This window comes from Oryza brachyantha, chromosome 1 (assembly GCF_000231095.2).
Source record: "Oryza brachyantha chromosome 1, ObraRS2, whole genome shotgun sequence".
NCBI classification, from domain to species: Eukaryota; Viridiplantae; Streptophyta; class Magnoliopsida; order Poales; family Poaceae; genus Oryza; species Oryza brachyantha.
In genome coordinates, this window is record NC_023163.2 from 11207408 (window position 1) to 11226398 (window position 18991).

Here is an 18991-nt window from a genome sequence, read left to right on the forward strand (position 1 = left end):
GCTAGATTAATAAAAGAGTAAAGTAAATAGCATGTGCTTAAACTTTGATTAGGGTGTCTTTTAATCATGAATTTGTAACATGCTAATTTTAATCATTATATTGTTTTAGTATCATCTAAGGTCCAAAGTACGTATATGTAGCTAGGGTGTTGGTGTACATGTACATGCTGGCGAGAATTTTACATTTATATACCCTTTTGCTACAATTTATTCTAAAATCTACTCCAAGCACTGCCGAATCACTCCACCACGGCCCTAATCATCTTTGTCTCCAATCTAATTTAAAAGTGGTGGAACTCAATTTAGGGAAATACTTTAGCAGAGAGACCTAATACAAAACTCTTACCATATTAGACAATCATGTCGGTGCCCGAGTTACATCATGTATACTTTAGACTAGATGATATATTAAAGTAAGATTAGAGATCTAGATGTGTATTTTATAAGTTCAAAGACATAAGAGAACATCTCAATCCAACCGACCATGCATTTTACTCATTAATATAGGCATAGCCAAAGATATTCTAGGTAGGCATGTGACTACCCCTATTTTGGCACGATGAACCCTCTATATTATTTTTATATTGTATTATCTTTTAATTAAAATTATACTTGTTTTAATGATTTGTAGTGTACATATTTTTATATGTGACGTTACTTAGAGCATGTTCAACAGTAGAGCCCATTGTGGGTTTTATCTCAAGCCACGTCAGTAATAAGAGTCTATTTTAAAATGATACGTATAAGGGTAGAGTCAGGTGTGATCTCTTCATTAATACAATAAAATATTTTTATTAAGCTAGTTTTCTTTTTATATATTTCCATGCAAGAATGTTTCCTTTAATAAATGCTAACAGTCGACTCTAAGCCGTTGTCATGCATGACAACAGCTTTTCTCTCTCCTTCCTTTTCTTTCCTCTAAATCACCAAATTTGCTTAGGTAACGATTGAGAGAGTCAGCTAATAGACACCTTTATACGTGTCTTTATGGGTTATGGCACAGGACTATGAAAGGAAACATTTTAGCTACAACACTTCTTATTAATGAATATCAATGTATCGTATACATCACAAATCAACACATGCCTCTTTCATATCATACCGGCCGAGAACAGCTGAAAGAACATACAACAGTAAGAGAATCATATTCACATCAATATTGCATTAGTCTGAGTTGTATACTTATACTAATTGCACATTTTCTGTAAGCTTCTACATTAATTGGAAAGATCTGGTCGTTGATTAGGTTGGTCTTATTATCACAATTCGTAGATCGTGCAAAACAATTATATTAAAGAAACTAGGCAGATTTGATCTAGATTTATAAGAGGCCCCTCATTTTTTTTTCGGACCATAACTAGCGGCGTCTATAAAAATCGAGGGTCATTTTCTTATACGGCTGATTAAGTGGCCTGTATGGAATTCTTTTTAGGGCCGCATATAAAAATAAGCTCATTTTTACATGCGGCTCATTTAAGTGTCCGTAAAGGAAAATCGATTTTTTTCATACGGGTCACTTAAGATGCCGTATGCGAAAATAAAATTTAAAAATTTTTAAACTAATGTATCTCACTCATATGAACTCTAAATTGGATGATTTTTTTCTAAAATATTTCTAAAATCATGCTCTATCACGTTGTTGTGTTCTTGCTGGTATTATTTTTGCTATTTTTTCTTGTGACTTTGTTTTTATCAATTAAAAATTTGAATTTCAAAACTTCAAATAATATTTTGAAGTAGTAAATAATTTCATCTGAAAAAGTTATCAATAATAAAATTGTATAACTCATCAAGATTTATAACTTGTTATTTCTTTATCCGACAAAGTGATTTGCAAGATTGTTTACAAAATGTACATCTCTTATATAGTTATATAAAAACTATATAAAAGATATACATTTTATAAACAATATTGCAAATCAGTTTATCGGATGAAGAAATGACTAAAATAGAAGTTATAAATCTTGATGAGTTATACAATTTGTTATTAATGACTTTTTTAGTTGAATCCATTTAGTATTTGAAAATATTGTTTAAAAATTGTCATAATTTGAAATTTATATTCAAACTATTCAAACAAAGTTATATAAAAAATGACCAATACAAAAGTTATACATCTTGATAAGTTATACAACTTTCCTTTTGACAATTTGTTTCATTTCAAATCATTTACTATCCAAAAAATTATTTGAATTTCTTATATTTTAAAATTTAAATTTTGTATAATTCAATCAAACTCGGATAGCAAAATGATAAAAAAAATGGTAGATCTCAATTAGTTCTACAATTTTCTTTTGACAACTTTTTCACATGAGTTCATTTAGCATTTTAAAATTCGACTCAAAGTTTATTTAATACAAAATTAATATTTTAATAATTATTTTTGGATACGATCTTCTTAAATAGCCACACGTAAAAATCTATTTTGACAAACTGTTCGGTGGTCCGCATGTAAACCATCTCAAAATTTTTCAACCCCATTTCTCGCCCATCCTCTCTCACTCTCCTCTCCTCTCCCACGATGTCTCTCTCTCTCCCCGTCTCCCACACCGTCAAACACATCCAGATCTGAACTCCCTGCCTGTTCGGCGACTGGCGGCTCCATCCATCTCGGCGACGCGCGGGCCTCCGGCGGTGGCGCTCCTCCATTCGTCGTCGGGGCACGTGGCAAGGAGGCGGAGTCCCCGGCGGCGCACTCCATCCTCTCGGCGTCCGCACGCGTGGAAAGGAGGCGGGGACCCCGGCGGCAGCGCTCCTCCATTCGTCGTCGGTGCATGTGGAAGGAGGCGGGGTCACCGGCAGCACGCTCCATCCTCTCGGCGTCGGCGTGCGCGGCAAGGAGGCGGGGACCCCGGCAACGGCGCTCAGCAAGGAAGCGGGGTTCCCGGCAGCACTGCTCCGTCCAGTCGTCGTCGGCGCGCACGGCAAGGAGGCGGGGGCCCCGGCGGGAGGCGACGGCGCTCGGCAAGGAGGCGGGGGCCCCGACGGCGCTGCTCCATCCAGTCGTGGACCCGCGCGCCAAAGAAGGCGGGGGCGGCTGTTGAGGGAGCAGTAGGCGGTGGCAACGGCAGGGGAATTTTTGATCCGATGTCACTTAATCGTACGTTGGAAGGGGTTTTAGACACAAATAAAAAAACGAGAAACGAATCTCTTGAGTCTAAATAATCCGTCATTAGTACATATTGGTTACTGTAGCACTTATGGCTAATCATGGGCTAATTAGGCTCAAAAGATTCGTCTCAAGATTTCTACAATTAGTTTTTTTGGTTCATCTATGTTTAATATTTTATTTAGATATCCAAAAATTTGATATAATATTTTTAGAAAAAAATTTTGGAAACTAAACAGGGGCAAAGTCAGTGCACGAATACTCATACGTTGGAAGAAGTTACATGAATATTCATACGTCTTGGAAAATGCATTAAATACATGAATATTCATACGTCTTGAAAAATGCATTAAATACATGAATATAAAGATGCATGCTTGACGAAGGGGAAATAGCCAGAGAACCAGGGATGACAACGGGTAAATACCCATCGGGTATTACTATCCCATACACATATCCACTAGTAAAATTTCGTACTATTAAAATACCTATATCCATCACGGGTAAGAAAAATTCCCCATACCCATACCCGCTTGGGTAAACTTATCCATTGGGTCACCCATATACCCGTAAAAGTTCAAAACAATCTAAATATCACAGTTTCTATTTAGTATATGCATAAATATCACAGTTTCCATATAGTATATGCATAGACGCTAGATACTTAGGACATCACACATTCATATAGTGTAGTAGAAAAGGTATGGATGGATTAAATACCTATGGTTTTGGTTAATTAGGCTAGGCTAATATGATATAAGGTCATGACATGCATTTAAACTTGCGGTTATTTATTACCCATGAGTAAACGGGTATGAGTATCATAAGAACATTTTCATACCCGTGTACCTATCGGGTGGAAGTATTTACCCAATTACTTACCCACAGGTAATATATTTAGCTTATACCCATACTCTAATAGAGTAGATACCCATCGGGTTTCGGATCCCCGTTGCCATCTCTACAGTGAACTAGAGTAGCTCGGTACAGCCGTAGAGGTAGTTTATTACACCCGAAATTGTTAATATGTCGTAACTTATAATCTTATATAGTCTTTTATTTAAACATCTAGGCCTTTGTATGATTTAAAAAATAGCCAACATTTTCAATATATGAATATAATTTGTAATATATAATAACATTAATCCATAATTTGTAATATATAATAACATTAATCCACACAATGCACAGGTTCAACTTAACGGCCAGTATGATCTAATTGCTGAAGGAATTCTGCGAAGCTTGGATAATTGGGTTGCCACCCAATCTGAGCACGAGTTTTGGAGTTTTCCATACTCTTCCCCAATGGACCATAGGTACCTGCATTTACAGGCAGATCACTATCATTTAAATCATTTTCATGAGTCTAATTAACTGAATCTTACTAGAATACTAGCCAAATGTTCTTATAGCTAGCTGGCCAAAGAAATTAACTATCCATATTTCTCATCTACTTCAAGAGGATAGCGAAATCCTACTCTACATGATTTGTATCTTTTGGTGGACCCCAATAACAAATGAGTGAAGGTCGAGAATGGCTAGCTAAAATTGGCAAGGGAATGGCTAACCGAGCCAAAATGCTAGTTTTTTGGAGTGTGTTTTTTTACTCTACTATCTAAAATCTTATGTAGCCGCATGATGATTAGTTTCTTGATAGACAAGAAGTATCCCCACAATATTACATCATAACAGCAGCTAAAGGGACTACCTGTGAAACCTTGAAACTTCGTGTCAAATTTCGCACTTCTGTTAACAAGGTCCATTATTTCTTGCCTGCAAAGCAGAACATCATATAAATGCAAGCTAGGCATAGAAAAACTTTTCTTAAATGAATAGAAAGAAGGTCGCTTCGACAGGATGAAGTTTGGTAGTGACCTAGACAGAGGCTGATTGTCACAGCCAACAAAAACACGAGCACGTGGTCTCTTTTTCATAATGGCAATTGCAAGGGAAGCAGCATCCTGCAAATAATAACAATTGCAAACCACATACTTTCAAATACTTGGAATATGCAGACGCATGCAACAATCTTTAGCCGGACTACAGTACTATATTACAGATCTCCAAGATTTTCTTGTCAATCCTCTCTGTTATTTGCATCATTGACTGTCCACATGGATAGAAATACTGCAACAAGTGGCTTAGTTCTAACTGGATAATGAGACTTTCTTTTGATCCCACAGAATCCAAATTAATTCTAAACTACTGCATCCAGTCACAGAGGTTGTCATTTTAGGATTTGAAGGCAGTAAGACATAACTTTGGCCACTTAAATATTCTCTAAAAATAGCTACACAAGTTTAATATAATGACATATTTGGCTATAACAAACTTTGCTATGTATTTTTTTTCAAATGTCCAGATCCTACATTATAAACAAGTTAGCTGGTGTTGGCTGAACAGATTATAAAACGACATTCTTTTGTGACTCAATTATGCTATTATCCAAACATAGACAAGTAGTCTTACTTCATAGTGTATCAGATTGAGTATGTGATCTGGACGTGAATCAAGAGTTCCCTTCGATAACCAAAAAACATGAGGACCTTTATCCCTCTTGTGTGGTATGTCAAGGAGATATAACAGTCATGTCCGTTCTATTATAGAAATGTATTTGTACATATGCATTTACTAATACGTTTTGTATTAGGTTTTGGAATGAAGTTGCCTCGTAGTAAGGATATATAAAGTCCTACAAGCCGTAGAACACAGCCTCCTGCCTCAAGGACGACATTTTCAGCTTTTAGGAGGACGTCAGTACGAGGGCTCCTACCAATTGGCACACAAGGAGAATCCTACACAACAGAAAAGGAATATTAAGGTTAAACGAAATCAAGAAAGTTGGATGTGATACTAGAACACTGCCACAAAACAAGAGCTTTCGAAACACCAAAATATTTTCTATACGATTTTTTTCTCTGCGTATACAGGCATATTTCTTACAGAATACAAAAGAAACAAATTGTGGGCAGAATTTTGATCTTGTGTGTTGTGCAGTTTAGGTTAACTATACCTCCCTACACAATCCATTGTCACTGCATTCATACACAGCAGTGCTCGATGTAAATAGGAAAGAGCCTTCTCCATTCCAGTTTGATGCTGCCACCCTGCACATGTTTTTTCAATAAGAATTTGGATGTCCTTGATATGCTATACTTGCTTAGAGCATAAAATAGCTACATGAAAATTTTCTTAGCAAAGATACTTGTCTAATTGAAATCTGTATTTTCTTTAATGCAAATAATCTACTTGATTATAGCCCAATCCTCCAAGTGGTGTTCAAACCGTTGTTGTTGGCTCCTGCTTACAATGTTGGTCCCGAAGTTATTTTTTTAATGAAAAAGATTGCCATTTTATTAAATTAGCGAGGAAGTAAACGTTCCAAAATTACAAACAAAACGCCCAGGGGGCTATCTCGTCTCTAAACATGATGGACCAGGCTATGATCCTGGCTTGCACACATTTGTAGTAAATTATGTCTTTTGAGTAGGCAGGGGCGAATCTACATATAACCTATATATGTGATACACAGGACAGGGGGTAATTTTTGAAATCCCACTAGTAGTAACTAGTGCATGATAAGACATAAATGGAGTGATGTATCAAAGAATGATAGGTAGAGGACACAGGGTAATTTTTTTTTCTAGATTCATCCTTGCGAGTAGGATTATACAAATGGAAAAATCCTCATTTTTTATACAAAATACTCAAATGTATATTATCACTAAGAGTTTTTTTACCATCCTTAAGATGATACCTTAAGTTACTACATTTTCTACTTGGTGCCTACAGAAACTAGGTACATTGAGGCACCAAATTTTCACACTAAAAGTTCACGTCTCAAGAAGGGTAAAATTTATAATTCTGTAATGGTGAACTACGTGTACACGTAAATCTGAAATAAACAAAGTACGATGCATCGCCATGCAGTCAACGTCACTAATTCTGACCATGCATGTAGCATATTATATACTGTCCCGAGTCAGAGCTCTATACTTACAATATTGTGAAGATGATGGTCAGCATTTAACCGACGTTTGGTAAGAGGACAAATGGCATTTCTTTTTTTATAGTGGAAATAGTTTTATATGGTTCCCAAGCTTATCAAGAAACTGATGTGTCCACTCCCCAAACAGACATCGTTTTCCCAGGTTACCACAAGACCAAAGTACAATTATATGACTGCTATCAGTAAATATTAACATACCATTAATTGATCTATTTTGATATCAGTTAGTCCATTCTAGAAGTTGAAAGATAACGCCCAGAGATCATTCTTGGATAACTATTGAAAGAACTTGTGGTTTGTTATATAAAATGCAACAGAGTGCTACATACAGGACCTAGGGGATCATCGTTTGAATAGTACAGTTTGTTACCTCAGATCCTCTTGGTAATCATCTGTCCGGTATGGAGGGGCACAGAAAATAACGTATGGAACTTTCTGAACAACTGGCCCCTTCAAGGAGGGAATGATCCCAAGTTGAGTCAATTCACTGTGATGATCTGTAGTTGCAGTATGACCAAAAATTCTGCAACCTGGATGCTCCTGTAAAATATGCACGGTTATCAGACATAATCTACATCTTTACTTGAAAAAGGAACACAGAATACATCATCAGCCCCACGCACATTGGGAGCAAAAGTTAAAAAAGGGAAATTCCATTCAGAAACCATCGTTAAGCAAGGGAAAGAAAGCCATAATTGTAGTTTCTCGTTTACTAATTTGTTCTACACCATGAAGCTTCCATTTCATTAGCTGCATTCCATCATCATCAAGTCAGCGAAGGTACGACTCAAGCTGGTTGACATCCAGAAACACAAGAGAGAAGCAGAGTAAAGGTACGAGTGGTTAATCAAGTACGATCAGCAGTAATTAACCTGTTGCCATCTCTCGGCCACAATCCGGCCAAGCACGCCAGGCCCAACAATCAGCAAATCGCACCGGCCAACGCTCTCCAGCGCCTTCTGAGATGCGCCTGCGCGCAACGGGAAGAAAGAGGAAGTGAACAGAACAGCCAAAGCAGTCGGTTTCAGTCGGACAGGGCCAGATCAACCATGCATCCCCATAGGGCCTCGCTGATCGAGACCTGCGGAATCAATCAACCAGGAGAAAAAAAAAAGGAAATCGAGGCAGGAGTAGAACCAATCGAAACCGGAGGAACTCTCTCTGTCAGTCAGACTGGGCATGTACGGTACGTACCGAGGGGAGAGGAAGAGACGGCGGCCATGGCGGCGGGGGCACGGGAGGGCAGCGCCAGCGAGCGGGAGGCGGCGGGCGAGAATGTGGTGCGGCGCGGCGGCGGCGGCCGGAGCACGGATGAGAGGAGTTGGGGTCGGGTCGCGGCGGAGTGCAGGCGGAAGGAGCGGGTCCGGCACATGAGGATAACGTGGTTGCGCGCCCCTACGGCATGCAACGCGTCGCGGTCGTAGGTCTCCGACTGCACGCCAGAAAGGACGTATGGGCAACTGAAAACGAACACTTGGCTGGCTTGTGCTTGTTAGGTCAACTGGTCTATATCTATCTGGGGCAGGAGGGGTGAAAACGGGATGAATATTATCCGTCCGTCCACTTGACAAAATTAATCCGGGATAAATTCGGGTCACCAAATCGGGTATCCGGAAGATAATACGGATTTCAAGTCGGCTCGGGTTTTTTTCTCTTGGATACAAATACGGGTTTGGGAACGTGGTATCCGACGGATACGAGTTACCCAAAAAAAAATAGATATTACCCGGTTACGTGACCCGGATAGTTATAGCCCATCAAAAAACCATGTTGCATTCACATACTATTAAAACCTAGTAACAAAAAAATATTATTTTAAGTGTTCCATATACATGTACATTGACTTTATGTATACTTCTTGTTTATATATACTAACATACTAATGATATAATTTAATAAATCAATTATGTTTCCTTGCAAGCTTTGCTAATGCTAGCTGTAACTTCCATGACATAGTTGTATTTAAGATTTATGGAATAGTTAAATAGCTATTATATATGTGGTATATATAGTTGTTGTTTTGATTTGATATTCGAATAAGTATTCGTAACCGAGATCATTCGTATCCTTTAACATATATCCGTTCGGTATTTGTGCCCGGTATTATCCGTCTTCGTATTTGTATTCGACAATATCCGTAATCAACCCAATCCTGAAAAGAAAATATGGGTTAGGATACCGGAAGGATGCTATCCGACCGTACCCGACCCGGTTTCACCCCTACTGACCAGCCATGTCGAAGCTCGCTTGCTCAAATATCTCTACTATTGTATATAATAATAATATCTATACCATATATAAAAAAGAACATAGTGGTGGTGGCAGCCACTACCGTGGATGACACGTGGGCCCCGCGTAGGCTCGGAAAAGGCTGGGAGGAGAACTGACTACCGACTACCGTTGGAGAGGGAACGGCGAGGACGCCGTCGCCGCACGGGACGCCCTCGTGCCGCGCCGCTCTGCCGCTGCGTGGGTCTCCGTCGCTGCGCGCCCGACGTGCCGTCGCCACCATAAGCCCACTGCACCGCCGCCGGCCGCCCTCCTCGCCGTCGCCCCCGCATGTGTGCCTGCCGCCGCCGCCGCTGCCAAAACAGAGAGGGAGTGAGTGAGTGAGGGGAGAGAGAGTGAGAATAGGGTTAGGGTTTTTAAATGAGTTTTGTGGGCTTTTATTTTTTACTGGGCTTTTAAAATTTATAATGCCTGCTCTTTTTTATTTGTATTATGTTTGTTAGAAAAAATAACCAAGCATTATATGTGTCAACTACTCTCACTTAATGATATTTTAAAAATATGAAATCTCGTTGCAACGCATGGACAATTTGCTAGTGGTATAAAAAGGAATAGGATTTTTGCCTAGTTTTTCATCAATCGGCCGTGATGGCATGTACAACGGTAGAGATAGTTGTTGTCTGTTTGAAATAGCTAAACAGACAAATTATACAATGGATAGCCTACTTGTTTGTCTGTATAATATTTAATACACTATTTTTTATGTCTTGTATTTGTTGCATGCAACCAAGGTATGAAGTTTTTCTCTAGAAAATAGAGCATGCAACTTGGGAGTAGGGATGAAAGTGGTACGGATAGTTTCCGAGTTCCGGAACTGTTTTCGAATTCAGATGGCTTCGGTTCGGATTTTTTCGGATTCGGATATTTTTGATCGGATACGGTAGCGCTGTTATCCAGCAGATAGCGGAAACGGTTAGAAACTATCCGGAACTTTTTACCGGATATCCGCAGCTCTCATATGCTATAGGCCAGCCCACAGCCCAAAATTCATTAAAGCCCACAGCCCATAACCAGTTAACGCTGTGATGTGCTATTCGTGCGTGCATGCAGCTGTGCTGTGCGGGCTGCTTGCGTGCGGAGAGAACGAGAGACCGAGAGAACGAGAGAACGCGTGAATTGTACGGCTATTGTTTTAGATAAATAATGAGCTTGGTTCGAGGGATTTTTTATATTGTGGTAATTATTCGTTACCGTATTCGTTCCGTTTCGAATTCGCTCCGTATTTGTATTCAACAATATTCGATTCCGTTTTCGTATCCGGAGTTTCCAATTCCGATTCTGATTCCGAAAAAATATGAAAAAGAATATGATAAAGCTCGTTTCCTTCCGTATCCGATCCATTTTTATCCCTACTTGGGAGCATGTGCTCAAACAGTAGGTGAACGAAGAGACAGCATTCAAGTTTTTTGTTAAGTTAATGATGGTACATAGAATAAATCTGACATGGATGTATATATATATACGACCATTGTCTCACTGTTGTACATGCCCTGAGTGGGCTAGGCCCTCCGTAACGTGGATAACGTCGCTTTGGCCGAGTAGGCTACATGTCTGTGCCAGCCATAAGCAGGGTTCCATTACCGCGGTTTCCGCCATGGTAACCGCGATAACCGGGCCGTCCGCCGAGGGGCGGTAACGGCATGGTCACGGTTTCGACTTTAAATTTGAGGGAATTTAACCAAAAAAATATATGTCGTAGATGTTGATATATAGCGCTATTAAAGAAATTCATGAAAAAGTATATTTTCGACGTAATTAAAAATCATAACCGCAAATTTTGGGAAAAATTAAAAAATTGCACTATTCATTCAAAGGCCCATTAGGGCCCAACATGAATGGGGAACTAAAATATCTTTCCTCCACCCACCGGCAGCGGACTAGAATCTTCCAGTCGCTTTGTCCAAGGAGAGGAGGCTGACCGTGCATTGCTGATGGTGACCGGAGCGGGCAGTTACTGCCGACGCAAGGCGGCTCACGGTTCCCACGGTGGGATCAGCGGTAACCGAGGCTTTGGCGGTTCATCCCCCGCAGCTTTGCAAGGTAATCTCTGTTCTCTGTTTTTGCATAACAGTGTTGTATACCACGGTAACTGTGGGTTCTGGCGGGGTTTGTCGACAAAAACTAGGGGGTTTGTATTAGTATGACGTTTGTAAACAAATTTTGTTGGGTTATAGCCTATTGCAAATAATATTTTGTAAGAAGATGGTTAAGAATTTATTTTTGTCGTTAGTCATTATTAATTTGTAGTAGGCAAATGTCGTACATAATATTGAAATACAAATTTACAATGATGAATATAGGGAAGTATGTATGTAGAAAAATTATATGTGCATGTTAGTAAATACGTCATAGTTTTGTTCGTAATAATAGACAGTAAGTATAGTTGTGACGCAATAGTTGGAATAAAGTTGATGTTGCTTGTTAGTGATGTGAATTATTTTGGTGAATGATGATGTGAAGGTTTATGTTTATATGTTACAATGTCAAGAATTCAGAATAGGTCATACCAAAATTTTCTTTTTTTCTGTGGGGATGTACCTGAAATAAACAGGAATCCCACACGCGCAACTGTCCATGATTCAGTTGCGCACAGAAAAGGTATAAAAGCACAAACTCAGCGAAGAATACTTACTTAGCGGCGAAAATATGACACGTCGGCCTAGCTTTTCAAAAAGACCAACCAGAAAGCAAGCAGAAAATCCAATAACTCCACAAGCGAGCCTAAGCAAAGAGAGCAACCCTAACACGAGCAATCTTGACGAAGACATGCTCTTCTGAACCACATTATATGCAAGAGATGAGTACAAACGTACCCAGCAAACCACGATCCAAGAAATACAAGTAGAATACATGCAAGTAGTACAAGGATATAGGGTTCATCAAGAGGGGTTGATAACAAGCCTATTATAAATAGTTTTTTCCTACTTTGATAAAACAATTTATTTGTAAACATTTATAAATCGATATTTTAAAACGTAGCAATATTAATCACATCATTCTCATCTTATTCCAATCCAAATTTTAATTATAAAATCTACTCATACCATAAGAAATAGGAATTACCCAATGACACATCTCCATTTACCGCGAGCACGGCGTACTAGAATACAGTACGACTCTGCAGCATCTACCCACACGATACCACGACTAGATCAGAGTCGAGATAACAGAACCGTTCATTGGTCCCACTTACTACTAGTACTGCCCAGTGGGATATCTTTCGTCCTAGCAGTCGGGCACTCGCTTAGCCACAAGCAAGGCATAGTCAAGGCATAGTAGATCGCTGCTTTCATGAGTGCCACCGTTGATCATGTCAACTTGGATGATATGAACTCGACGCTCTAAATGGTATCGAATTATATGTGATTTGGTGTATAAGAACAAAAGAAGTTAGGAATCAAACAAATTCGGGTCGAAATGGATGATATGAATTCGACGCTCTAAATGGTATCGATATTTTAGGGTGAGCTCTAGATCTGAGTATTATAATTTAGATAGATGAGGACAGTTCGCCAAAAGAGTTTATCAGATCAAGGGTTTGACTGAAATTCGAAGAATAGAATCAAAGTACTAAATGAATAGTAAACCCTAAGATCAAAATTAAGGTTTTGACTTTGGAGTCTTGGATGGCGACGAAATCGATGCCGTTGATTCTGGAATAATTCAAGGAGTTACTTTTTAGGAATATTTGGATAAATAGTAATCCTAAATAGAAGTTTGGGCTATATTTTTGAAATTTTAGATGGTGACAAAACTATCGCCATTGAATTTGGAATAACTCTAAGAGTCGGACGATGGTTTCGGATTTTAAATCCGAGATTCGAAGGTCAAAGAATTATTTGAATCGAAGAAAAGAATAATTTTTGGATTTATTTTGATGGGAAAAAGAAATTAGGATGGGCTTTAATTATTTTATTTTCTTCTTCTCCTTCTATTATTATTTTTCTCTTTTTCCTTTTTTTTTATTTTCTTTCCTTTCTTTTCTTATTTTTCTTTTGTTTTCTTTTGTTTTCTTTTCTTCTCCTACTTTCTCTTTCCTCCCTTCTTCCTGCGTTCTTTTCTTTTCTTCTCCCTTCGTTCTCTTCCAGCGCAGGTGACAGGGAAGGGCACCGGCGGCTAGGTGGGCGGCGGACCGGAGAGGGGAGACCGGTTCCGGGACCAGGGAGCCGAGGGGGTTCCATTCCCCTCGGTGACAACGCCCAGGACGGCGCCGGGAAGGCTCGCGGCGGTGGCCGATCTAGGCCGGCGGCGGCTGCCATGGGGGCGCCGGCTCCGGCGAGCTCCGGTGAGAGCGGCAGCCGGGGAGGCTACAGGGGAGCAGGGCGGAGGCTGCTGCACGCCCAGGTGAGGCCAAGACACTTGGAGGTGGCGGCGCGGTGTGCGGCTAGCGTGGGCTGAACAGGGGAGATGGTCGGGCGGCGGGCCGGTGGGTTCCGGCGGCGATCTCGCCCGGCAAGGAGAGGGGAAAGAGGCGCACGAGTGCGGCGAAGGTGATTGCTACCTTGAATTTGGAGGATGGCGATGGCAGCAGCGGATTTCGTGAAGAACGGCGTCGATGACCGGTTGAGTCCGGCAGCGTCCCGGTGTTGACGATGGCAGCTCCGGTGTCGACGGTTTTCGTGGGTTCAGGGAAGGATTAGAAGTGGTCGGGGGCTTCGATTTCTCTGTGGGTGGTGACTTGAGAGGAAGAACGGAGAGGGAGATGGGAGGGAGACAGGGACGGTGGCAAGGAGAGGCGGCGGCGAGATGATGACGACGAGCTCGGCTTCGAGTCGGTTCGAGGCGGGCTGCGTATGCGACGGCGACGCGTGGGCGCTGGCGTGGCGAGCGACACCGACGGCAGCAGCTGCGTGGCAAGGCTGGCAAAACAGCGGGCAGCGTCGCCGGTGTGAGAGGACACAGAAAGAGGCTGATAGGGAGAGAAAACAGTGACGGTGAGAGAGAGAGAGAGAGAATTGGATGGATGGATAGATAGATTTTGTCCAAAATAAATTAGGTAATGTTTTAGAAGTTTGGGAGAAATTTAGATGGCGATCAAAACGATGGTTCGCGCAACGAAATTCTGAAATGGATGAACTTAGGACTTTTAATTTAATATTGGTGTGGAATATTTGAGATATTTGGATAGAAATATGAACACGAGAGTTGGGGTTTAATTTTTTTGGGTGGTGCCGGTTTGGTATCGAATAATTGTGAAAGAAAAAGAATTTGGTGGTAGATATTTAGGTAGACGGCGATGAACGAAAAGATAAAAGAAAATAAAAAAAGAGCTTAGAAACTCTAACTCAATGAACGAAGAAGAATGAAACTTTTAAAAACACTTTCGCAAAAATTTTACCCTAAAATTTCTAATATATTACATTTTCCTTATAACATGTCCTAAATGTCATAAATATAGTCACAAAATATTTTCCTATTTTTCCTGTAATTTTTTCAGTTTTTTTACATTTAACATCTCACATATTGAACTATCCGTAGTTTTTGACTGAAACCGCACTATTTGAATTCATTTTTTTAAATTTGAATTTGTCATGCTTTCGACGGTATACGCAGTAACTGCATGACAACCGTGGGTTCACCATCCCACGGCATGGACGGCTCGGACAGGAACGTGAACCGTGCGTGGGCCGTGAGGACGTCCTTCAAGTCTCCGGTTCTGTCACAAGTCACAAACCCATGCGCACACACATTATTTGCGTTGTTGCCACCACAACAATTATCAGTTGCTTATCCTCCCTCTGTCGGTAAGAGGAAGGCTAATAATATTGCCAGCAACCTAGCTATAAGACTCCTTTAGTCTTCTTTTAGGATAGTCCTAATGGAAGAAACTGACACGGTTGCCATAGTATAAGAAATCATCTATAGAAACCATTTTTCATAATGAAAGTGTTTTCGACAGCGGACCCACGTGTCGTAGACAGTGAGTGGTAAATCTGTTATAATCTATTTTTAACAGTGACAAAAAGTTAAATGCCCCTCCTCTAACCGCATATCTTTTTTAGCAGTTCGCTCTAGAGGCAACATGGCAAATATAGGGGGAGATAGGCGGTGCCTAAGGGCATACACAGTGCACCATGCTGGCAAGCAGCTCAAGCCATCCACGTAGGAGAATCTCCACTGTGAAGGAGAGAGGGAAAAAAACGGGTGGTTTGAGAGAGAGTATGTGGACTGAACAAAGAAAATAGGAAGAGGTCCGGAGAAGGGAAGGAGAAACGGCGGTCCTCGTGGTGAGGAGAGAGTGGAGCCGAAGAAGGGAAGGAGGGGCAGCCGTGCCGGTGAACTGATGGAGGGAAGGAGGGGAGCGGCGCTAGTGAGAGGAGAGCAGATCTGGCGGAGGGAAAGAGGGGGATGTCGGGCGGCGGTGTCCGGGTGCTCCCCACGGTGGTCGCGGCGGTGAGCCGATGGAGGGAAGGAGGGGCATGATGCCGACGAGGGGAGAGCGGATCTGGCGAAGGGATGAAGGGGATGTCGGGCGACGGTGTCCGGGTGTTCCCGGCGGCGGCCGTTCGTGTGGCTGGCCAGTATAGAGACCGCAAAGAATGGGTGCCGCCGTGCTGGAAGGGGTCGACGTCACTATCGGACATCCAGATCTTGGGCGGCCGCGGCGCCGTCGGCGCAGAGTGGCGGCTTGACCGACGCGCTTCTAGAGACATGCAATGTGAGGTTGGGGATAGCGGTCTATATGATATGGATCTCTCATGTGATTCTTTTCCAAGAAATAGGGTCCTTTCTGTCAAATTTTCAACCACTAAACAAATATACAAAGAACAGGGATCAAAATAAAAAATCAAAGGGCTGAAATGTAAAATATTTGTGGGCCCTATAGAAGGATGCTGCGTTGTGCACATGGGAGCTTTGTGGGTGGCTCAGTAGGCTTTTGCAAGACGTGGCTAATGAGACTCCAGCTAGGGCTATGCCGCACTGTGCATGCTCTAATAGGCTACTCGTGTTACCTAATGTAGGAGATGACGTGGAGCACACGTCACCCGATGTAGGAGCTGTTGTGGGAGATGGGCGGTGCCTAAGGTGCCACTCGCTTCAACAACACTGCTAATTAATCCATAGTTAATCAACTTAGTTAGTACTCTCAAATAATTTTAAAAAGATCATTTAGCTATAATTATTTGAGAAAAAAAAGGGCTAGCTTCCTAACCCCATATCCATATATCGTAACCCATGACTCAAACCTATCGTAACCTGTAGACTTAAAAGCCTACCGTATAATTTGGACTTTTTTTGGAGGAAAGGTTTTCAGAGAGAAAAAGGAAATACTATGGTTTTTCGAGGTGTTTAGAATGGTAGATAAAGAGTTGTGTTTAGAATCCTCTCATAAGTTTTCATATATTGTTACTGCTCCCTCGGTATTTTAATATATACCGTCAACGACTTTTTGACATATATTTAATCATTCATTTTATCGAAACAAAACTTAGATAATTATTATTTATTTTATTGTATTTTAATTTATTATTAAAATGTTTTACTCATAATCATATTGCATATATTCAAATGAAAATTTGAATAGAATAAACGACAGTAACATCAGTTAGAATACAGAGCATGGTTCACGTTACCACGGTTACCGCCGCGATAACCACGGTAACCGCGTCCTCCGCCGAGGCACGGCTTCGGTAAGTCACGGTAACGTTTAAATTTGAGGAGAAATTAAAAAATTTGAGAAAATTTAGTGAAAAAAATATATGTTGTATATGTTGATATATAGTGTAGTTTTGTCAAAGAAATTAATGAAAAAAATGTATTCCCGGCGTAATTAAAAATCATAAACGAGTATTTCGGGAAACAAAATTAAAAAATAGCCTATTGCAAGTAATATTTTATAGGAAGATGGTCAAGAATATATTGTGTTGAGTCATTATTAATTTACACTAGACACTTGGGTACATAATGTTGAAATACAAATATACAACGATAGATATATGAAAAATATATATAGAGAAAAATTATACGTGCATCTTATTGCATACATAATAGTTTTATTTGTAATAATTAGTAGTAGGTATAGTTGTGACGCAGTAATCAAAATGAAGTTGTCGTTAAGGATGATATGCCGGTGTATGTTTGTATGTTGCAATATCAAGAATTTAGAAAATGTCATATGAAATTTTCTTGTTTTCCCTATAACATGTCCTATTGTCATAAATATAGTCACAAAATATTTTCCTATTTTTCATGTATTTTTTTAGATTTTTAAAGTTTTTTTTGCATTTGGCATCACATCCGCGGTTTCCTCGCGGTAACCGCGGTAACCACGGTTTTGGCTACAAAAACCGCGCGGTAAGCTGCGGTAACCGCTGTTCTCATGTGTTGTTCCAGCATGTAGTTATTGCGGTTTTCGCGGCTTACCGCGTGGTAACCGCGGCAAACCGCGCGGTAAGCCATGAAAATCGCACGAGTTTAAATTCAAACTTTTTGGATTCAAATTCATGACGGTTTTTACGGTTTTTGCGGATACCTTACGGGATCCGCGGGAGCACGGTACCGCGGTTTTGGCGGCTTGCGCAGTAAGAGGAACCCTGATACGGAGTAGCGTGGAGCGATCAAGCAAAGGCAAAAGGGCACTCTATGTGTGGGCCCTGTTCCTCATCCACGCTTATGCCAGCGCACACGCCTCGCCGAGTCGCCGTGCAACTAGCACCGCCCCGCTGGCGTGCACGCTGTGCTCGTACAAAAAATTTCCGTTACGTGTGGCGCCGTGCGTAGCGGGCCCGACCCAGCCCAACACTACACCAACACGCAGCGGACACGGCCCATTTACGAGGAGGGACGACCCAGTCACCGGGAACCCCAAAAAAAAATAAGTTCACTAGAGGTCTCTCAACTTAACGTCGAGTTTGTCCGAGGTCCTTAAACTTAAAACCAGAAATGTGTACTCCTAAACTCACATAAACCGTTCATAAAAGGTCCCTCAGCAGTATTAGCCTAACTTTTACTGATGTGGCATACGGTGGGTCCCACATGTTAGAGTTTTTTCTTTTTCTTTTTTTTTTTCCTTATCAGGTTCTCCCTCGTCCCTCTCTCTTCTTCCTCTCGTCTCTCTCGGACTGGAGGGTGCGCGGCGGCAGGCTAGAGGGCGGAGCGCGTCTGGCGGCCTACGCGGGCTTGCAGCGGCTAGGGCGCTGGTTGCGGTGGAACCGCGTGGGGGAGATGACGGACAGGAGGTGTGGAATGTGTGTGGCGGCCGGCGCAGGCTTGCGGCGGCCGAGGTAGACTAGAGGGTGGGAGACGATGGCGTGCGGCGGCCAAGGCAGGCGCGAGCGACGGCAGAACTGCGCGGGGGCGGTGGCACGCCCCCCCTTTTTTTGCTCCGGGCCGGCGAGGAAGGCGCTGTGCGCGCTGAGAGGGCTCGTGTGTTAGCAAATAAAATTAACTTGTGCACGTTTAGTTGTTCACTGGATTTTGTCTTAGTTCTATTTTCTTGCTTTCGTTATTCAGTTAGAGCACATGGTTGTTCCTTTGGACTGCTGTGTGTGTTGTGGCTTGACGTATGCATGACTGCATGTTCGCACGGAGTGCATCATGCGGCATGATCCCAACGTTTGGGATGGCACTCGCACTAGTGGGCT

At 41.5% G+C, this 18991-nt stretch overlaps 1 protein-coding gene across 1 annotated transcript; it reads right to left on the minus strand.

Annotated features, from left to right (window-relative positions):
* Positions 1 to 4207: 4207 nt before the first annotated feature.
* LOC102703541 lies at positions 4208 to 8577 on the minus strand. The gene is made up of 9 exons (XM_006645831.3): positions 8313 to 8577; positions 7991 to 8088; positions 7489 to 7658; positions 6123 to 6216; positions 5794 to 5904; positions 5579 to 5668; positions 4985 to 5070; positions 4818 to 4882; positions 4208 to 4429 (listed from the first exon to the last, which is right to left on the minus strand). Exons 1-9 carry the CDS (start codon positions 8488 to 8490, stop codon positions 4308 to 4310), a joined length of 1014 nt encoding a protein of 337 aa, XP_006645894.1. The 5' UTR covers positions 8491 to 8577; the 3' UTR covers positions 4208 to 4307.
* Between the last annotated feature and the right edge of the window lie 10414 nt (positions 8578 to 18991).